General features: G+C 44.0%; 1 protein-coding gene across 1 annotated transcript in view; it reads left to right on the forward strand.

The window, feature by feature from the left end:
* LOC124545914 overlaps window positions 1-21,220 on the forward strand; it is a 44,114-nt gene extending 22,894 nt beyond the window's left edge. Inside the window, exons 3-4 of the mRNA XM_047124874.1 lie at window positions 8,258-8,362; window positions 21,110-21,220. Coding sequence (XP_046980830.1) covers window positions 8,258-8,362; window positions 21,110-21,167 — 163 coding nt within the window. The 3' untranslated portion in view covers window positions 21,168-21,220. The remainder of the gene's footprint in view (window positions 1-8,257; window positions 8,363-21,109) is intronic.
* Window positions 21,221-22,333: the final 1,113 nt, after the last annotated feature.

Consider the following 22,333-nt stretch of genomic DNA (forward strand, 5'->3'; position numbering starts at 1 on the left):
TCTCAATCCCTTCCTAACCACTGCTTCCCTTTCATACCCCTCGACTCTTATAACTGCCATCTGCTTTCTGTACAAATTGTAAGTAGCCTTTCGCTCCCTGTATTTTACTCCTGCCACCTTCAGAATTAGAAAGAGAGTCTTCCAGTCAACATTGCCAAAAGCTTTCTCTAGGTCTACAAATGCTAGAAACGTAAGTTTGCCTTTTCTTAATCTAGTTTCTAAAATAAGTCGTAGGGTGAGTATTGCCTCACGTGTTCCGATATTTCTACGGAATCCAAACTGATCTTCCCCAAGGTCGGCTTCTACCGGTTATTCCATTCTTCTGTTAGTATTTTGCAGCCGTGACTTATTAAACTGATAGTTCGGTAATTTTCGCATCTGTCAACGCCTGCTTTCTTTGGGACTGGAATTATGATATTCGTCTTGAAGTCTGACGGTATTTCGCCTGTCTCATACATTTTGCTTACCAGATGGTAGAGTTTTGTCAGGACTGGCTCCCCCAAGGCTGGCAGTAGTTCTAATGGAATGTTGTCTACTCCTGGGGCCTTGTTTCGACTTAGGTCTTTCAATGTTCTGTCAAACTCTTCACGCAGTATCATATCTCCCATTTCATCTTCATCTACATCCTCTTCCATTTCCATAATATTGTCCTCAAGTACATCGCCCTTGTATAGACCCTAAATACATAGACCCTAAATAAACTCCTTCCACCTTTCTGCTTTCCCTTCTTTGCTTAGAACTGAGTTTCCATCTGAGCTCTTGATATTCATACAAGTCGTTCTCTATCCTCCAAAGGTCTCTTTAATTTTCCTGTAGGCAGTATCTATCTTACCTGTAGTGAGATAAGCCTCTATATCCTTACATTTGTCCTCTAGCCATGCCTGCTTAGCCATTTTGCACTTCCTGTTGATCTCATTTTTGAGATGTTTGTATTCATTTTTGCCTGCTTCATTTACTGCATTTTTATATTTTCTGCTTTCGTCAATTAAATTCAATATTTGTTCTGTCACCCAAGGATTTCTATTAGCCCTCGTTTTTTTACCTACTTGATCCTCTGCTGCCTTCACTACTTCATCCCTCAGAGCTACCCATTCTTCTTCTATTGTATTTCTTTGCCCCATTCTTGTCAATTGTTCCCTTATGCTCTCCCTGAAACTCTGTACAGCCTCTGGTTTAGTCAGTTTATCCAGGTCCCATCTCCTTAAATTCCCACCTTTTTGCAGTTTCTTCAGTTTTAATCTACAGTTCATAACCAATAGATTGTGGTCAGAGTCCACATCTGCCCCTGGAAACATCTTATAATTTAAAACCTGGTTCCTAAATCTCTGTCTTACCATTATATAATCTGTCTGATACCTTTTAGTATCTCCAGGGATCTTCCATGTATACAACCTTCTTTGATGATTCTTGAACCAAGTGTTAGCTATGATTAAGTTATACTCTGCGCAAAATTCTACCAGGCGGCTTCCTCTTTCGTTTCTTACCCCCAATCCATATTCACCTACTATGTTTCCTTCTCTCCCTTTTCCTACTACCGAATTCCAGTCACTCATGACTATTAAATTTTCGTCTCCCTTCATTATCTGAATAATTTCTTTTATTTCATCATACATTTCTTCAATTTCTTCGTCATCTGCAGAGCTAGTTGGCATATAAACTTGTACTACTGTAGTAGGTGTGGGCTTTGTATCTATCTTGGCCACAATAATGTGTTCACTATGCTGTTTGTAGTAGCTTACCCGCATTCCTATTTTGCTATTCATTATTAATCCTACTCCCGCATTACCCCTATTTGATTTTGTGTTTATAACCCTGTAGTCACCTGACCAGAAGTCTTGTTCCTCCTGCCACCGAACTTCACTTTTACCTCCAGAATATTTTACCCAAGAGGACGCCATCATCATTAAATCATACGGTAAAGCTGCATGCCCTCGGGAAAAATTACGGCCGTAGTTTCCCCTTGCTTTCAGCCGTTCACAGTACCAGCACAGCAAGGCCGTTTTGGTTATTGTTACAAGGCCAGATCAGTCAATCATCCAGACTGTTGCCCCTGCAACTACTGAAAAGGCTGCTGCCCCTCTTCAGGAACCACACGTTTGTCTGGCCTCTCAACAGATACCCCTCCGTTGTGGTTGCACCTACGGTACTGCCATCTGTATCGCTGAGGCACGCAAGCCTCCCCACCAACGGCAAGGTCTATGGTTCATGGGGGGGAATTGTTAATATGCACACTTATTATAAAAAGTGTGCATTTTAACAATTAAATTTAAGTGTGCATATTAAGTGTAATTGTTAATATGCACACTTATTATAAAAACTGACGTATTTATGTGTGTATATGTGTATATGTTCCACATCTTCTAAGCCACTGGACGGATTTCAACCAAACTTGGTACACATGTCCCTTACCGTCAGACAACAATCGCTGTGGAGGTAAGAACCACCTGCTTATCTCAGTTAACGATATATGACGTCATAAATAATGAGATGCGTGAAAAACTGAAACACCATGCACGACGTTTAAATGTACCACTTCTGAGCTACTAACTCTATTCGCAATAAATGTCGCAGACAGTATCCACATATGCCACTAAATGCACCTACGAAAGTGTATCATGGTATCACATATGCTTCAGAACATACCACGTGATAAATACTGAGGTGCGAGAAAAACTATCGCATTGTGCATGAAGATTAAGTTTATTACTTCTTTGCCACTAACTCTTTTCAAAACATATTGCGCTAACACTATCCACGTATCCCGCTGAATTTGCCTTCAGAAATATAACACTGTATGACACATATTTAAAAAGATAAGATGTCATATAAACTGAGATAAGTGAAAAAAATGCAGCATCAAGCGTGATATTTTAAAACATTTATTCTGTACTGCTAAGTAAGACACTCCTAGAGTCGAGTCAGCTTAATAAATCCATTACACGTGGCAGCGCTTTTGACAACTTTCATTTGCAAAGAGCAAGCGGCTGTAGGCGAATTCGATAAGAGCTCTGAATAGGTGTTGTCATAGAGACGTTTACAAAGTCACGTCGTAGACACACGGAGCAGCTGCGCTCACCGTACGGTAAAAGTAGGAGGTCATGCTTCTTAATTTGGGTGCTATACTTGTACATTTTGACACTCTGCTTATTTCTTTGTACGACTGTTTCATAATTTCAAAAGCGATTTCACGAATACATGAAGATGAAATTGTTTTGATAATTCACTACAAACACAGTCCATTTTTTGTTTTCTTTTTGGAAAGCGAATACCCTGTCAGTGCCGGGTCTCTCAGCTAGTAATTGAATATAACTGACTACAGTGATGGGATGTCCTACATATAGTTAGAGGATGCACTGCTGTGTGATGTGATGTCAGTGAAAATATTACGTTCCTCCTGCGAAGAGCATCAGCACACCTGCCATGGTTGACCTTACGTATTGGTTAAAAGCCGGTTGCGGAAGTTATGTACGGCATGCTGCGAAATTCCAGTTGGGTTGTTTGAGTCCATTTCCGCCTCTATTCACTTATTGGGATGAGATCAAGGGATGCGAGATCTTCCTCTGTTCTCATAGTTGGCATTCTCGACCGCAGCGTGTTCCTTCCTATGTACTGCTTTTTCTATTTATTTTGGGTTGTGGGGTTTTGAACACTTGTCGTACTCTCTGACAAACGCAGTCCATCTCCGTACCACAGGAGGAATGATACGGCTCACAGGTGACAGCACTGGTATATTCTTCGTACAGAATTTCGTACATTGGGTCCACTACGGGATGATTCTGTTCTGTCTGCCCATTCCTGTACAGGAAAAGTACGGCTATCCCTACCCCGTCAGCGTACCACAGACTGTGTTTCCTCATTGGGTGAAGATACGTCAAGTGATACTTCCGGCCATATCGCGTCCTCCTGTTGCGACTGTAGCACAGAACTTCAATGCATTTTTCGAAGTTTCACTGAGATAATGCCACAGTGCTACTCTTTCAGCTGCTCTTTCAGAGTCAAAAAGAGTGAGAAATTTATACAATTCCTATTGAAAGGAGAGATGCAGTAAACATTCCTTTTTTCATCAACCTAATCATCTTCAGATTTTAGATTCACCGACTAGTACCTTTATATTATGTAACTAGGATTACAGAGTTTTTAGATACACAAATTAGTGATCAAAGTTGCTGTATAATGATGCGACGTTCAATTCTTTATGTATCGATGCTTTTTATTTGTTTGTAAATGGTTGACATACTAAAGTCATTACAGCTTCTGAGAGAGGCAACGTTTCTTTTCGTCTCGTAGTTAATTTTACATTATTGAAGAATGCTGTATTCTTTCCAAACTCGTTCATCTGCGTTTAGTGTATCATTACATCTAAGGACACACAGATGTATTAGGAACACTAGAGCGGATTCTTTTAATCCCAAGTGTTTTGCAACTCCCGCTATACTAGACTAATCAGTTTCCATTGCAGATACTAGGTACGATACGTTCTCCATATAATCACTGTTCCATTTTTGCAAAAAGTTTAAAACCTAACTACGTTGATCTGTACATGACTTATGTATCAATTGCACTGTAGTCGAAACCGCATGTGGGAGCGTTAGCTATCAATGGAGGACATTGTGAATCCTTCATGCTCGGTACATACGTATTGACGGAGGATACTGTTCGCTGTTACATCCTTTATCCACAGGGGATTCATATTTTGCAAAGCACTTTACTGCTGTAAAAAAATCTATCAGAAAAACGTAGTATATAACATACTGTCAATCTCTCTCGGTAAAAAATAAGAGTTTAAGAAAGCTTTAGAATGAGAAACCCTGCATCAGAGAGCTCTTTCAATCTGATCTTTTAAAGAAACCTTGCTGCTGGAAAAACATGGTTCCTGGACTAGTAAATTCTTATGTTTGTTAGCATAAATCATGTTTGTCGACCTTACATTGCTTACCTCCTTGAGCTGCTTTTGCATAGCATTCGAGATGATCGATTCAAAGCTTGTTGTAAGAAGCAATCAAAAAGTTTCCGTTTGATGACGTTGGTGCAACGTATTTGCAACGCGGCGCGACACCGATGCGGGTATACAGGGTGTTACAAAAAGGTACGGCCAAACTTACAGGAAACATTCCACACACACAAAGAAAGAAAATATGTTATGTGGACATGTGTCCGGAAACGCTTACTTTCCATGTTAGAGCTCATTTTATTACTTCTCTTCAAATCACATTAATCATGGAATGGAAACACACAGCAACAGAACGTACCAGCGTGACTTCAAACACATTGTTACAGGAAATGTTCAAAATGTCCTTCCTTAGCGAGGATACATGCATCCACCCTCCGTCGCATGGAATGCCTGATGCGCTGATGCAGCCCTGGAGAATGGCGTATTGTATCACAGCCGTCCACAATACGAGCACGAAGAGTCTCTACATTTGGTACCGGGGCTACGTAGACAATAGCTTTCAAATGCCCCCATAAACGAAAGTGAAGAGGGTTGAGGTCAGGAGAGCGTGGAGGCCATGGAATTGGTCCGCCTCTACCAATCCATCGGTCACCGAATCTGTTGTTGAGAAACGTACGAACACTTCGACTGAAATGTGCAGGATCTCCATCGTGCATGAACCACATGTTGTGTCGTACTTGTAAAGACGCATATTCTAGCAGCACAGGTAGAGTATCCCGTAGGTGCGGTTTCAGTTCAATTGTCAAATGAAGTTGGCCGACAGACAGAAATTTCGCTTCCACACCGTTCTGGTGGTGATCTTTTGATTTCCTACGGTCTCAAACCAACGTTCATACGAATTACCCCAGGCGGTGCACCCTGGGAAACACTTGCCCTTTGAGCAGCCAGAAACAAATTATTTTTCTCAGGCACTCATTCGACTGTGAAATACTAATTGATAAATGTGCACCACATGTAAAACTAAGAGTAATGTTTCATTCTATTATATCCTATATCTCTCTCTCTAACACATTCGCATTATCTCTCGTTGAGGATTGTGTGAGTACTACGAGGTGCATTCAAGTTCTAAGGCCTCCGATTTTTTTTCTAATTAACTATTCACCCGAAATCGATGAAACTGGCGTTACTTCTCGACGTAATCGCCCTGCAGACATACACATTTTTCACAACGCTGACGCCATGATTCCATGGCAGCGGCGAAGGCTTCTTTAGGAGTCTGTTTTGACCACTGGAAAATCGCTGAGACAATAGCAGCACGGCTGGTGAATGTGCGGCCACGGTGAGTGTCTTTCATTGTTGGAAAAAGCCAAAGTCACTAGGAGCCAGGTCAGGTGAGTAGGGAGCATGAAGAATCACTTCAAAGTTGTTATCACGAAGAAACTGTTGCGTAAAGTTAGCTCGATGTGCGGGTGCATTGTCTCGGTAAAACAGCACACGCGCAGCCCTTCCCGGACGTTTTTGTTGCAGTGCAGGAAGGAATTTGTTCTTCAAAACATTTTCGTAGGATGCACCTGTTACCGTAGTGCCCTTTGGAACGCAATGGGTAAGGATTACGCCCTCGCTGTCCCAGAACATGGACACCATCATTTTTGCAGCACTGGCGGTTACCCGAAATTTTTTTGGTGGCGGTGAATCTGTGTGCTTCCATTGAGCTGACTGGCGCTTTGTTTCTGGATTGAAAAATGGCATCCACGTCTCATCCATTGTCACAACCGACGAAAAGAAAGTCCCATTCGTGCTGTCGTTGCGTGTCAACATTGCTCGGCAACATGCCACACGGGCAGCCGTGTGGTCGTCCGTCAGCATTCGTGGCACCCACCTGGATGACACTTTTCGCATTTTCAGGTCGTCATGCAGGATTCTGTGCACAGAACCCACAGAAATGCCAACTCTGGAGGCGATCTGTTCAACAGTCATTCGGCGATCCCCCAAAACAATTCTCTCCACTTTCTCGATCATGTCCTCAGACCGGCTTGTGCGAGCCCGAGGTTGTTTTGGTTTGTTGTCACACGATGTTCTGCCGTCATTAAACTGTCGCACCCACGAACGCACTTTCGACACATCCATAACTCCATCACCACATGTCTCCTTCAACTGTCGATGAATATCAATTGGTTTCACACCACGCAAATTCAGAAAACGAATGATTGCACGCTGTTCAAGTAAGGAAAACGTCGCCATTTTAAGTATTTAAAACAGTTCTCATTCTCGCCGCTGGCGGTAAAATTCCATCCGCCGTACGCTGCTGCCATCTCTGGGACGTATTGACAATGAACGCGGCTTCTTTTTAAAACAATGCGCATGTTTCTATCTATTTCCAGTCAGGAGAAAAAAAAATCGGAGGCCTTAGAACTTGAATACACCTCGTATATCACGTTTTAACGTTCAAAAGAAAAATATTTTGGCTGCATCAGTAACGTCCCCATCATCTTGTACTGCTTTCCGCAGAGTGGATGCCGCACTGGGCCTGACAGATGGATGGTGCGAGATGCGGGCTGTAGGGTAGACAGGGAAGAACAGTCCAGTGAAGTTTTGTGAGCGCCTCTCGGCTGTGCAGACTTGTGTGAGAACTTGCGTTGTTGTGGAGAAGACGAAGCTCGTTTGCATTTTTGTGACACCAAACAGACTGAAGTTGTTTCTTCAGTTTTCTGAGGATAGCACAATATACTTCCGAGCTGATCATTCAATGATGAGTGAGGAAACCAAGTAGAATAGCCCCTTCAGAGTCCCTCAAGACTGTCGCCATGACTTAACCGTCCATCACCTCGAATGAGAGTGTCCGCACTTCCGAACATTGCCAGAGTCACAGGTGTGTGCGGCAGGCCGGAACGCGAGAGATCGGAAGGGTTTGCCCAACGACTCACCGTGCTTTTGTTCGCTACCAGGTCTGCGTAGACATTCTGCAAGCATCTGTGAATATCTGCGACGCTCTGGTTTTCCACCAAAAGCAACTCAGTGACAGCTCTCTGCTTAGAACGCACTTCCGTTTCATACGCCATTTTGAAGGCTACTTACAGCGCCGCCGGCTGTGGGAACTTCATGAAATTATAGGGGCAGAAAAACTATAGGGGCTGAAGTGGGAATATTCCACGAAGTTAAACAACAAATTCTTCATTTTTTTTTTCAAACTACCCACATAATAAAGATTAATTCTTCTAGAAATTAAGACCTCTATGTGCAATTAATTAAATCAGAATTGCACATGTAACGTTTTGGTAACCAATGTAAGGCTGAATATAGAATTTGCAATCCAGATTTTACAAACTGATGTTCATAATGAGCTCCCTTTTCTCGTTGCTGTTTCAGTGTGTACTCCTGGCGATACGATGACGGAAGACTGCAACGATTGTTTCTGCATCGACAGGGGACAATGGATGTGCACTCTCAGGAAATGCGGCAAGCAGAAAAGACGTAAGCGAATCTCCGTCATCAACTGACACAGCATCGTGCCTGACTTAGAATTATCGCAGCATGACTTCTGAAGCTCCAGCACAATTTTCAGTATGAATCCTCACTCTGCATGGGAGTGTGGGCTGATTCCAAACCTCCTGGCGCATTAAAACTGCATGCCACTCTACGAATCGAACACGGAACCTTTGAGATCCACAGGAAAGCGCTCCACCGGCTGAGCTATCCAAGTATGAATCTCCATCCGCCCTCACAAATTTACAGAGTTGAAAATTCATTATGAAAACGATCCCCAAGGCTGTGGCTATGCCATACCTCCGCGATATCCTTTCTTCCACGACAGCTAGTCCCATAAGGTTGCAGTAGAACTTCTGTGATGTTTGGAAGGTAGGAGCTGAGGTACTGCCGGAAGCAAGACGGTGAAGGCTGGTCGTGAGTCGTTTTTGGGTAGCTCACCGGCAGCACAGTAGCTCAGCGTGTTCTGTCGTGGGATTGGCCACCCCTTGTCGTAAAAAAAATTGAGTTAAGTTCTCATCGAGAGAACTTGACATATTTAATGCGACACCTGCAAAGAACCACTGACGATATAACGACGAGGAAACAGATCGGAAAGAAACCTCGGTAGAAAATTTGTCCGCTGAAGGAGAAGGTTCCATGCTCGAGTCCTGGTTCTGCACAGTTTTAATTTGCCATCAAGTTCCGAACAAAGTTTTCTTTGTTTGTATCACACAATACTACATAACTGAATAATAGATCATTCAACTCTAGATTGTTTATGATGTTAGTGACGTTATTGCACAACGGATAGTATTTGTTTGTTCTATTCACCTTTCCAGGTAGACCTCTTGGTCACTAAGTTTATCTACTAATAATACAGATTTTAAAATGTCCACTCGGCTGTCTTTACGATGATTTCTGAATTATATAGCTCTATTATCAGACCGACTCTATTAGAGAGGAGTCTCTGTGTCGACTGCAGTGTGAATGTTACCACAATCTTCTTGAATAGTCTGTATTTAAAGATGGTTTCCAAGGTCATGCTACAATGTGAGATGCTGGATGTGTTCCACAGTTGATTTGGACAGCCATACGGACGTCCGAGGATGGTGTTCTACGACTCCTAAATTACTACATTATGTAAATCTGAACATCTTAAATAAAAAAGACCGAGTAGAATATTCAAAATACTATATGTATTACAACAGACGTTCTTACATGAGACTTGTAACAATGTTCGTCTGACTACCTAGCTTATTTACCAAGAGATGAAATGTGTTGCACTAATCGAAAGTTCACGTCAGAATGAGAAGCATTATTATTTGCTACGTACTGAACTGATTAAACATCTTTGATGTAAGGTTTCACGTAGATGGCCTAAATCTTCTTTTTCCTGGAGTGAGACACTTTCACAAGCACTTAAAAGAGTGTCTGCTAGCGCTAGTATAATAACATTATTTGCTGATTTCAGCGATCGAAGAATATTTTGTTCACAAAATATTTCGAAATAATAGCACGCTGGTTGGATGATAGCAATTGTCCTAAACTTTCTACAGGCTAACTTCAGCAGCTTACGTGCGTTAATAATTTTAGAACCTTCATAAATTTTTGGATACTAACTGCTCCACTTGGGCAGCTTTTGTATTACTGGTTTTGAAATTTACACGCTCTTTCTATCAAGTGACTTTATGTCTTATAAAAGTTATTTTTTGGATTCACTGAATTTTTTACGTTGAGTTTAAATGTAGTCACTAATATAAAGCTATTTTGATTACCATATGTTCTAAAATATGGCATAAGCACAAATAAATTACTAGTTCTGCCATGAACACATTGACTTATTTATGCTTTCACGTTATGCATTATATCAAGAACATGCAATCGATTTAGGAACACGAAAAATAAGAGTAACTCCAAAGTTGTGGATAATGAATGTAATTGTATCTGAAATATTCCGGTACAAATTTAAACTTTATTTACTAACATACATTTGAATATTTTAATCAACTTGTTAACGATGGTCACCAGAATAAAAATTTTCTTTCTTCACAACAAATGTTTGTGAAGGTAACTAAATGTCGTCTGTTTATAGTGTACGTATTTTTATTGATTGTACGACATGAATATTCAGCTTACAGTACTGTACTACACAGCAGAGCTCACAGACAAGTATTTATAACTAATGTGCAGTTGCAAATTCCTTCCCTTCTGCCGCTTAGCAGATAAAGATCGACATGCACCTTAAATGTTTTTGGGACGTAGAACATGACAACAGCCGTGTAATGACGTGCTCCTAACGTGTATAATCAGGTGTCCGTTCCTGATATTGATGTCAACTGTCTATTTTCAATATCGGTCCTAAATAACAGAAGCCACCGATTAAATATTTCACCAGTTAACTGCCATGAGCGTCGGATTTACCGAAAACGATAACAGGAAAACCTGCATTCCATACTGTAACGTGATCCTACACCGTGCCACAATAAACCACTACGTTACACTATTTTGCGTTTCGTTATGTCTAATTCTCTGTAGTCACGCAATGGTCTTTATATATGGATCTTATCGAAGGGTAAATTTGCAAGTATGCCCTGTTGTGTCTCTGTGAAGTACCAGTAGCGTATAACCTTGGCCGAGGGGAACGGAAACTCGTCAACTCTGAATTCTCGTAAGTCATTTGAGCAGTTGCGTCAAGTTCGTCATAGAACACAACACATGACGCTAAACACGCTCATAACACTGTCACTCTTAAAGTCTAAACAATATTCGTGACGTAAGCACCTAGTCTTCAACGTATTTATTTATTATCACTTTATCTATTTTCCATGGTACCTTAGTTTAACTGTTTTCGTTTAGTTTCAGTAAAAGAAATGATCTTGTACACTCCTGGAAATGGAAAAAAGAACACATTGACACCGGTGTGTCAGACCCACCATACTTGCTCCGGACACTGCGAGAGGGCTGTACAAGCAATGATCACACGCACGGCACAGCGGACACACCAGGAACCGCGGTGTTGGCCGTCGAATGGCGCTAGCTGCGCAGCATTTGTGCACCGCCGCCGTCAGTGTAAGCCAGTTTGCCGTGGCATACGGAGCTCTATCGCAGTCTTTAACACTGGTAGCATGCCGCGACAGCGTGGACGTGAACCGTATGTGCAGTTGACGGACTTTGAGCGAGGGCGTATAGTGGGCATGCGGGAGGCCGGGTGGACGTACCGCCGAATTGCTCAACACGTGGGGCGTGAGGTCTCCACAGTACATCGATGTTTTCGCCAGTGGTCGGCGGAAGGTGCACGTGCCCGTCGACCTGGGACCGGACCGCAGCGACGCACGGATGCACGCCAAGACCGTAGGATCCTACGCAGTGCCGTAGGGGACCGCACCGCCACTTCCCAGCAAATTAGGGACACTGTTGCTCCTGGGGTATCGGCGAGGACCATTCGCAACCGTCTCCATGAAGCTGGGCTACGGTCCCGCACACCGTGAGGCCGTCTTCCGCTCACGCCCCAACATCGTGCAGCCCGCCTCCAGTAGTGTCGCGACAGGCGTGAATGGAGGGACGAATGGAGACGTGTCGTCTTCAGCGATGAGAGTCGCTTCTGCCTTGGTGCCAATGATGGTCGTATGCGTGTTTGGCGCCGTGCAGGTGAGCGCCACAATCAGGACTGCATACGACCGAGGCACACAGGGTCAACACCCGGCATCATGGTGTGGGGAGCGATCTCCTACACTGGCCATACACCACTGGTGATCGTCGAGGGGACACTGAATAGTGCACGGTACATCCAAACCGTCATCGAACCCATCGTCCTACCATTCCTAGACCGGCAAGGGAACTTGCTGTTCCAACAGGACAATGCACGTCCGCATGTATCCCGTGCCACCCAACGTGCTCTAGAAGGTGTACGTCAACTACCCTGGCCAGCAAGATCTCCGGATCTGTCCCCCATTGAGCATGTTTGGGACTGGATGAAGCGTCGTCTCACGCGGTCTGCACGTCCAGCACGAACGCTGGTCCAACTGAGGCGCCAGGTGGAAATAGCATGGCAAGCCGTTCCACAGGACTACATCCAGCATCTCTACGATCGTCTCCATGGGAGAATAGCAGCCTGCATTGCTGCGAAAGGTGGATATACACTGTACTAGTGCCGACATTGTGCATGCTCTGTTGCCTGTGTCTATGTGCCTGTGGTTCTGTCAGTGTGATCATGTGATGTATCTGACACCAGGAATGTGTCAATAAAGTTTCCCCTTCCTGGGACAATGAATTCACGGTGTTCTTATTTCAATTTCCAGGAGTGTACATCAGCAGTATAAAATGTCTTGCACGTGTATGTGCTTTGGACGTAATACTTCTCCTGAGATGGCCCACAGACATATAAAGGAAAGGTCATAGTGCATTTTTCATGTTATTTTAATCTACAAAAGAAACAAACGCCACAGCTTTGAAACCTACATTCCGTGAGCTACTTTGCACACATTATTGCTCGCCAGAGAAGATCCACAGGCAAATTACTTTTAATTCTGGCTGTGTTTCGTTTACCAAATGTCCCGTAACGCTTAGCTGACCTGATAGTGCTTTGTCTGTTGCAATTGCGTCATCTGCATTATTCGCTGGTCACTGCACGTTGCAAGTGGAATACGCTGTACTGAAATGAGCCGCATGGTAGTACTGTGTCCATTTCGCAGCTAAACTGGTGGCTTGCTTAAGCTTAGGGTCTGAATTATAAAGCAGCTTCCTGTTATATCTCCCAGCTGGCGACCATCGGCCGTTTACACAGTTCCATGTTTGTGTCCCACAGTTATGGGCCCTACATGTTCACCGTATAAATCGTGTGCATACAAAACTTCTACATATGAAGCACAGTCCCTTATAAAAATCCTCATTTTCTTGTAGTGGTTCTAGAACACAAACTTATCAGCAAATCAGTTCCTACACTCTACCGTAGTAGCTTTCTCGTACCTTACAATACATTACAGCTCCAGGGCCAAATCTTGCAGCGGTGTGAGTCTGTCAGCAGCTTCCCATCAAATTCTACCATACACTGATAAGGGTCAGTTTTAGCGTGACTTTAATGAAAATATCCATCCCCGAGATAGTGCAATAATCATCGCCTATGTAGGACAAATCCACAGACTTTGAAATTCTTCGGTCCAACCTAAAAACTCAGTACCACTCAATCCAATGTAAGCGCGTTATTTCCACTCCCTCCACTTAACCTACATCGTGGTGGGCACAACCTCATTTCTCCCATGAGGACCTAACTTACCACAGACACCTGCAAACCTGTCCCCAACGAAATTTTACGTTCCTTCCATCCCCTAAGTCATCCAAGCAAAATTCCGCCACTGCACACGTTTTGGCTAGAGCATCACACAGCATTTCCGGAGCTCCCATTGCGGAGTATTTCCACTCTTTGTCACCTTACAAGATCCCTTCTTAAACCCTTGCCTGTAATTTCGTTCACTATACTCTGTTCATCTACATTTCTTACGTTTTGATTCATCGCGTTCCCACTGCATCTGACCTATTGCTACACACCCATAACACCTAACACCTGCTGTGAAGCCGGCCGGTGTGGCCGTGCGGTTCTAAGCGCGTCAGATTGGAACCGCGTGACCGCTACGGTCGCAGGTTCGAATCCTGCCTCGGGCATGGATGTGTGTGATGTCCTTAGGTTAGTTAGGTTTAAGTAGTTCTAAGTTCTAGGGGACTGATGACCTCAGTAGTTAAGTCCCATAGTGCTCAGAGCCATTTGAACCATTTTGAACCTGCTGTGAAAATTCTTTTTCTATCCCGAACTCGGGTCACACTCTCTATCCCTTACAATGCCGTCGCAGTTTCTATGGCTTCAGCTAAGTTCCTTGGGACCGAGCGAGGTGGCGCAGTGCTTAGCATGCTGGGCACGCATTCTGTAGGGCAACGGTTCAAAAGCGCGTCAGGCCATCCAGGTTTAGATTTGCCATGATTCTGAAGAGGTTAAAAAATCAGCCAACCAGTTGCAAAACAAAGGTTTACTAGCCCTTGACACAGGTTTAGATATTTCTAAAAATATCTTCCTCAGAAGGAGTGGGCCTTGTTACGTCACATGATGGTGCATTAGATTAGATGAGGCCGAGCGGCTCTTCTCATATATAAAATTGACAAAAAAAGAGTTATCTGAAGCCATGGTTTTACACAGCAGCCAGTTTAGTTATATCGTAATTCAGAGTGAATGCTCACTAGTAAATGCCCACAGGTAGAGGCTCTTGTCGACATAAAATTATAACAGGTGTTACAGGATAAAATATTTGCATAAGTTACGTGAACATCATACCATAAATTAGAAATCATATAAAAACTTTGACGTATGTTAAAAAGTTAAGGAGGGAGATATACACTAAAGAGCTAAAGAAAGTGGTACACCTGCGTAATATCTTGTAGGGCCCCCGCGAGCACGCACAAGTGCCGCAACGCCACGTGGTACGGACTCGACTGATTTCTGAAGTAGTGATGGAGGAAACTGATACCACGAATCGTGCAGGACTGTCCATAAACCGGAAAGAGTACGAGGGTTGGAGATCTCTTCTGGACATCACGTTTCAAGGCATCCCAGATATGCTTAATAATGTTCATGTCTGGGGGAGTTTGGTGCCTAGCGGTAGTGTTTAATTTCAGAAGAGTGCTCCTGCAGCCACTCTATAGCAGTTCTGGACGTGTGGGGTGTCGCATTGTCCAGCTGAAATTTCTCCAAGTCCGTCAGAATGCGCAATAGATATTAACAGATGCAGATGATCAGACAGGATGCTAACGTACGTGTCACCTGTCACAGTCGTATCTAGACGTATTAGGTGTCCCATATCACTCCAACTGCACACGCCTCACACCATTATAGACTCTCCACTAGCTTCAACAGTCCCCACCTGGCATGCGGGGTCCATGGATTCATGGCGTTGTCTCCATACCCGTACACGTCCATCCGCTCGATACAATTTGAATCGAGACTCGTCCGACCAGGCAACATGTTTCCAGTCATCAACACTCCAATGTCGATGTTGACGGGCACAGTTGAGGAATAAAGCTTTGTGTCGTGCAGTCATCAAGGATACGCAATTGGGTCTTCGGCTCCGAAAGATCTATTATGTTTCATTGAATGATTCGCACGTTGACACATGTTGATGGCCCAGGATTAAAATCTGCAGCAATTTGCGGAAGGGTAGAATTTCTGTCACGTTTAACGACTATCTTAAGTCGTCGTTGGTCTCCTTCTTGCAGGATCTTTTTCCGACAGCAGCGACGTCGGTGATTTGATGTTTTACCCGATTCATGATATTCACGGTACACTCTTGAAATGGTCGTACAGGAAAATCACCACTTCATCGATACCTCGGAGCTGCTGTATCCCTTCGCTCGCGCGCCGACTATAACACCACGTTCCAACTCACTGCCATTGTAGTAGCAGTAACCGATCCAACAACTGAGCCAGACAATTATCTTATATAGACTTTGCCGACCGCAGCGCGTATTGTGCCTGTTTACATATCTCTGTATTTGAATACGCATGCCTATAACTGTTTCTTTGGCGCTTCAGTATATATGCGACAACTCCCGAAAAGTTTAGAGTCTACTCCAACCATTTGAGGTCGAAAAGTCGCCTGAGTACAGCGAGATCGCCTGAGTACAACGAGAAGTCTAGAATAAATTATTGCAACAAATTTTATATTACGACCTGACACCGTTTCTCTGTAAACCCACGTAGGTATACGTAGTGTAAAAATGAGCCATGTCAGGTTTAACTTGTTATAAGATAAGCGAATACACATCTACTCTACACCCATGCTCCATAAGCCGCGGCAGGGCGTGTGGCGCACGGCGCTTTGTCTACCACTGTCACTTCCTCCCTCCTCCAGTTCCAGTCGAGATGTGCATCAAGAACGACAGGTGTTAGTCTTCCTAGTTTCACCTCCATAGTCTCTTCGCGAAATATATGCATCGGGATAAGTAACGCCTCCCTTAACATTTGAATTGGATGACGTTTCGTAACTAGTAAACGAAATCGTAGCGCTGCTTTTGTGCATATCTTCTTTACATTCTCCGTGATGAATTTCTTCCAGAATACTGAGGTAATAAACTCCTGGAAAAGCGATACGCACATATACAGATATCACATACGCACGGTATAAAAGGACAGTGCATTGGCGTGGCTGAAATTTCATGTGAAGACGTTTCCGACGTTAGTATAACCGTACGACAGGTATTAACAGACTTTGAACGCTGAAGAGCGTTGCCGATCCAACATGCGTGTCGGATCGGCAACTGCTGAGGTCACAAGAGAGGCCTGTCTGTAATTTCAAAATTATTGTAGGCAGTAAAACTGAATATCTGTTGGGAGTAAAAATCAAAGTACTTGTTACACCTCATAGAAAAATTTTTGTTATTATGATATGGGCCTGCAAGGTTCGAATAGTTTGCACTGACCTGACCGAAATAGATCTGTGAAATAAGTGATTTCAACATTTACGACCGATGATGCCATCTGTCCAAAATACACACATCAACAAAAGTTTTACATCAACCCGGTTCCCAGAATTCTTGAATATAGACGTTGACTGTGGATATTCTATCAGAGACATAGTCCCTTTGATTGTTCTGAGATGTCACTAAACCCGCCCAAAGATGTAAACAACCATGCACGAGAAGCGCCAATTAGACGGAGGAGGTCCGACAGCCGATCTGTTCTAGTCATTCCACCAGGAAGGAGGTACACGGATGGTGTTGTCTGGAGTTCAGTCATTCCTAGACGGTCAATCCGCTATTCGATCGCGACCGCATTGTTACTTTGTGCCAGGAAGAGCTCTCAATAAGGAAGTGTCCAGGCGTCTCGGAGTGAACCAAAGCGATGTTGTTCGGACATGGAGGAGATACAAAGAGAGAGGAACTGTCGATGACATACTTCGCTCAGGCCGCCCAAGGGCTACTACTGCAGTGGATGACCGCTACATACGGATTACGGCTCGGAGGAACCCGGTCAGCAACTCCACCATGTTGAATAATGCTTTTCGTGTAGCGACAGCATGTCGTGTTACGACTCAAACTGTGCGCAATTGGCTGCATGATTCTCAATTTCACTCCCGACGTCCGTGGCGAGGTCCATCTTTACAGCCACGACACCATGCAGCGCGGTACAGATGAGCCCAACAACATGCCGGATGGACCGCTCAGGATTGGTATCACTTTCTCTTCACCGATGAGTGTCGCATACGCCTTCAACAAGACAACCGTCGGAGACGTGTTTGGAGGCAACCCAGTCAGGCTGAACGCCTTAGACACACTATCCAGCGAGTGCAGCAAGGTGGAGGTCCCCTCCTGTTTTGGGGCGGCTTTATGTGGGGCCGACGTACGCTACTGGTGGTCATGGAAGGCGTCGTAATGGCTCTACGATACGTGAATGCCATCCTCCCAACGATAGTGCAACCATATGGGTGGCATACTGGCGAGGCATTCGTCTTCATGGACAATTCTCTCCCCCATCGTGCATATCTTGTGAATGACTTCCTTCAGGATAACGACATCGCTCTACTAGAGTGGCCAGCATGTTCTCCGGACATGAACCCTATCGAACATGCCTGGGATGGATTGAAAATGGCTGTTTATGGACGACGTGACCCAACAACCACTCTGAGGGATCTTCGCTGAGTTGCCCTTGAGGAGTAGGACAATATGAACCTTGATGAACTTGTGGATAGCATGCCACGACGAATACAGGCATGCGTCAATGCAAGAGGACGTGCTACTGAGTATTAGAGGTGCCGGTGTGTACAGCGATCTGGACCACCAGCTCTGAAGGTATCGCTGTACGGTGGTACAACATGCAATGTGCGTTTTTCAAGAGCAATAAAAAGCGTGGAAATGATGTTTATTTTTATCTCTATTCCAATTTTCTGTACAGGTTTCTGAACTCTTGGAACCAAGGCAATGCAAAACTTTTTTTTATGTGTGTACATCGACAAAAATACGGTCGTGGTGCACACGGTTCCCAACGGAATCAGACATGATGGTAGTTGGGAATAGTCGCTTGTGACATCACGTTTCTGAAATCGTTGGGGAATTGAATATTTCGAAATCCACCGTGTCACGACTGTGCCGAGAAGACCAAATTCCAGGCACTACCTCTCACCACGGACAACGCAATTGCCGACGGACTTCACTTAACGCTCGAGAGCAGCAGCGTTTGCTTAGAGTTGTCAGTGCTAACAGACAAGCAACACTGCGTGAAATAACTGCGGAAATCAACGTGGGACGTTGGACAAAGTATCCGTTAGGACAACGCGGTCAAATTAGGCGTTAATGGGCCATGACTGCTGACGACCCACACCAGTACGTTTGCTAGAAGCTAGACATCATCTGCAGCACCTCTGCTGGCCTCGTGACCATATCGGTTGGACTCTGGACTACTGAAAAACCAAGGCCCGGTCGGATGGGTCTCGATCTCAGTTAGCAGAAGCTTATCGTAGGGTTCGAGTGCGGCACAAAACTCACGAAGCCGTAGACCCGAGTAATCAACTAGACACTGTACAATCTGGTGGTGGCTCCATAATGATGTGGACTGTGTTTACATGGAATGGAGTGGGTTCGCTGTTCCAACTGAAGCGATCATTGACTGGAAATTGTTGTGTTCCCAAACAACGATGGATTTTTTTTGGATGACAATGCGTCATGTCACTGGCGCACGCTTGTTCGCGATTGATTTAAAGAACATTCTCGACAATTTGAGTGAATGATTTGACCATCCACATCTCCCATCGATCATTTATGTGACGTAATCGAGAGGTCAGTTTACGTACAAAATCCCGCCTTGTTAACACTTCCGCAATGATGGACGGTTATAGAGGCAGCATGGCTCAATATTTCTGCAGGGGTCATCAGATGACTTGCGTCCACGACGTGTCGTGTCCCAGCACTACTCCGAGCAAAAGGAAGTCTGACACTATGTTGGGTGATATCCCACAACATTGCATCAGTACTAACTTCATTTGCAGAATAAAAACTATAGCGGTTAGAACTCGTATGTTTGACTTTTGTCACCTCACGGTAGTATTCTAGTATAGCGATTTCTCCAGATAAAAGAGCATGATCTGCGAAGAGCCACATGGAGCATTCGAAGTTATCAACATAGTCATTTATGGAGAGTGTTATGGGTGTAAGTGCAGATATCTCTGTTAGCGACTAAGGGCAGTGTACTGAGCAACACTGCATCAGTATTTACTTCATTTGCAGACTAAAAACTATAGCTATTAAAACTCATATGTTTTTAGGTTGGTTAGTCTGTAACGTACATAGATCATGGTGTGACGCCAAAGATGGTAACGCGGAGTGATAACACAGATAGCGAGTGCTCGCTGCAATACTCAACGACGGGTTATGGGAGGCGCTCCAGAAGACCACGTCTCCCTCGCAGTAGCGGCACCCTCGCACTGAGAACAACATAGAGTCGAGCACGCAGGACCTCGCCCGGTTCGAGACCTCAACTACAACAGTCAACATCATAGAGTAGGACAGATACAGTTATAAAGTTTCAGATGAACTTGTAGAGCTGTTAATGTTGAACATTGTACCTTAAGACAACAGTTTGTTAATTAGTGCGTCAAGTGATACTTTATCTGTCCATGACAATTGTAAATTATCCAGTACTCCTGTGGCGAAGAAGTGTGTGAAAGTTAAGTAAATATTTTATTCATTGATGTAATAAAGTGAACTAATATTTCGTATGTCCTATTTTGATGAGTCTTCTCCCGGACCAATCACAGAACCCACAGGTGTGGCTGGACGACAGTAGTATCGACTGGTCACAACAGATAGTACTCCCAAACACATGTGGCAAGAGCAGTCCATTAATGCTTATTTTTCCCCTGGGCAGTAGGTCAGGTGTTAGAAGTGTTCACTAATGGACGCAAAACAGTCTGTACTGACAGCCATAGTGCATTTAGTGGTGCGGTTAAAGCTCTGCAGAAAACATCGGGTAGTAAATTATTTGACGTATTTGTGGGAAGACTGTTAAATGCAGAGAAAAAAACAACTAACACACTGAATTGGGTTTATATTAAGGTACCAATGATCACAATATCTGCACTTACGCCCCTAACACCGTTATATAAACTGTAAGTACAAACGGTTTGCCGCGCGGGATTAGCCGAGCGGTCTCGGGCGCTGCAAAATTGGTTCAAATGGCTCTGAGCACTATGGGACTTAACTTCTAAGGTCATCAGTCCCCTAGAACTTAGAACTACTTAAACCTAACTAACCTAAGGACATCACACACATCCATGCCCGAGGCAGGATTCGAGCCTGCCGACGTAGCGGTCGCGCGGTTCCAGACTGTAGCGCCTAGAACCGCTCGCCCACACCGGCCGGCCTCGGGCACTGCAGTCATGGACTGTGCGGCTGGTCCCGGCGGAGGTTCGAGTCCTCCCTCGGGCATGGGTGTGTGTGTTTGTCCTTAGGATAATTTAGGTTAAGTAGTTGTAAGCTTAGGGACTGACAACCTTAGCAGTTAAGTCTCCACAAAACAAAAAATTAAAAAAAAATACTAAAGGTTTCTACCACTTCCTACAGGCGAGTCCTACTTTTATGTATGAAGATTTCTCTTCGTTAAAAACGACGTGCTGTGTTCTGTTTACATGATTATGAGTACAGCCGTCTTGCATGTTCGGCATATTAAAATTTAGTAATTGTTGTTGTCACATTCGTCTTGTTGTTCTTCTTCTTCCACAGAGGCGAGATGCCCGCCTGGGACTACGTTCCTGAGGAAGTGCAGCAGGTGCGTCTGTGACGATGACGGAGAAACGGCCAAGTGCACCAGGACATGCCCTGGCAAGTAGAATGGTGAGTACGGGGCTTCACTGATCCCACTCTGGAAGTTTATGGTAATTGGGCCACATTTTATTTTTCTGAAAGGTGGAAGTAACATATTGATGGACTACATAAGGGGAATGGAATTGTTATGACAATGAAAGAAGGATCAAGATAAGAGACTTCTACAGAGCACTGAAAGATCCAAGTCAAAACAGATCCACCAGAATAAACGACACTGCCTCAGAATCATTGAGATTCATAGGAGAGCCAGCCATGACGTAACTGTTATCTGGGAAGCAAGTTGCATAAGTCAGCTAAAATACCGCCAGACTTCTTGAAGACGGTAATAGTTTCAGTTCTAAGAAAAAGGGAGCTGCTGACAAGTGTGAATTTACTTATTTACTAATAAGCCATGGTTGCGAAGTACTAATGCGAATAACTTAAGACGCTTTCACAACGGCCATATTTTACGGCAATGTGCGGAAGCAATAGTGTTGCCAACAACACTGCTGCAATGTGGTTCCAGTACACGGCGGTATATCTCTCTGATGGGGCAAACAGTCATAAATAGTTTTCAACGTATCGTCAAAGGGTTGCCGGTGTTGCCCACTGTGGTTGGAGAATATTTTGTACGACCGAGTCACGTCCATCTCCATCTTCGTCTGTCAGTACTTCCCTCTCTCACTCTCGGCCTAATATCCTCTTCTCAGGCCGACTGAGCTGCAGTGCCGAATCACGAAATCTGAGTGGTGAAACAATATTATTGTTTGAAGGTAAAATCTTCTGGGTTAGTGGGCCGCATTATGTTTCCTCTACACGGTTGACATTTCGATCCCTCTGCATGGATCTTCAGAATCTTATGGTGTTCCATTTTAGCCTAACACTGTCAAAGACCAGCGTCTAGTTGTCTTAGAAATGGGGAGTTTTCCCGCCTGCAGCCTGGAGACTTACGATATATATATATATATATATATATATATATATATATATATATATATATATATATATATATTCCCTGCTTAGCGCCCGCTGCTTCGCTCGCGTTGTTTGTGTGTTTATTTTCTTTTTCTTGAATCAAATTTTTATGTTGTTTACAAATTGCAACACCTTCTAAAATTTTCACGCTGATGTAGGCGATAGAAG

This window comes from Schistocerca americana, chromosome 8, assembly GCF_021461395.2.
Source record: "Schistocerca americana isolate TAMUIC-IGC-003095 chromosome 8, iqSchAmer2.1, whole genome shotgun sequence".
NCBI classification, from domain to species: domain Eukaryota; kingdom Metazoa; phylum Arthropoda; class Insecta; order Orthoptera; family Acrididae; genus Schistocerca; species Schistocerca americana.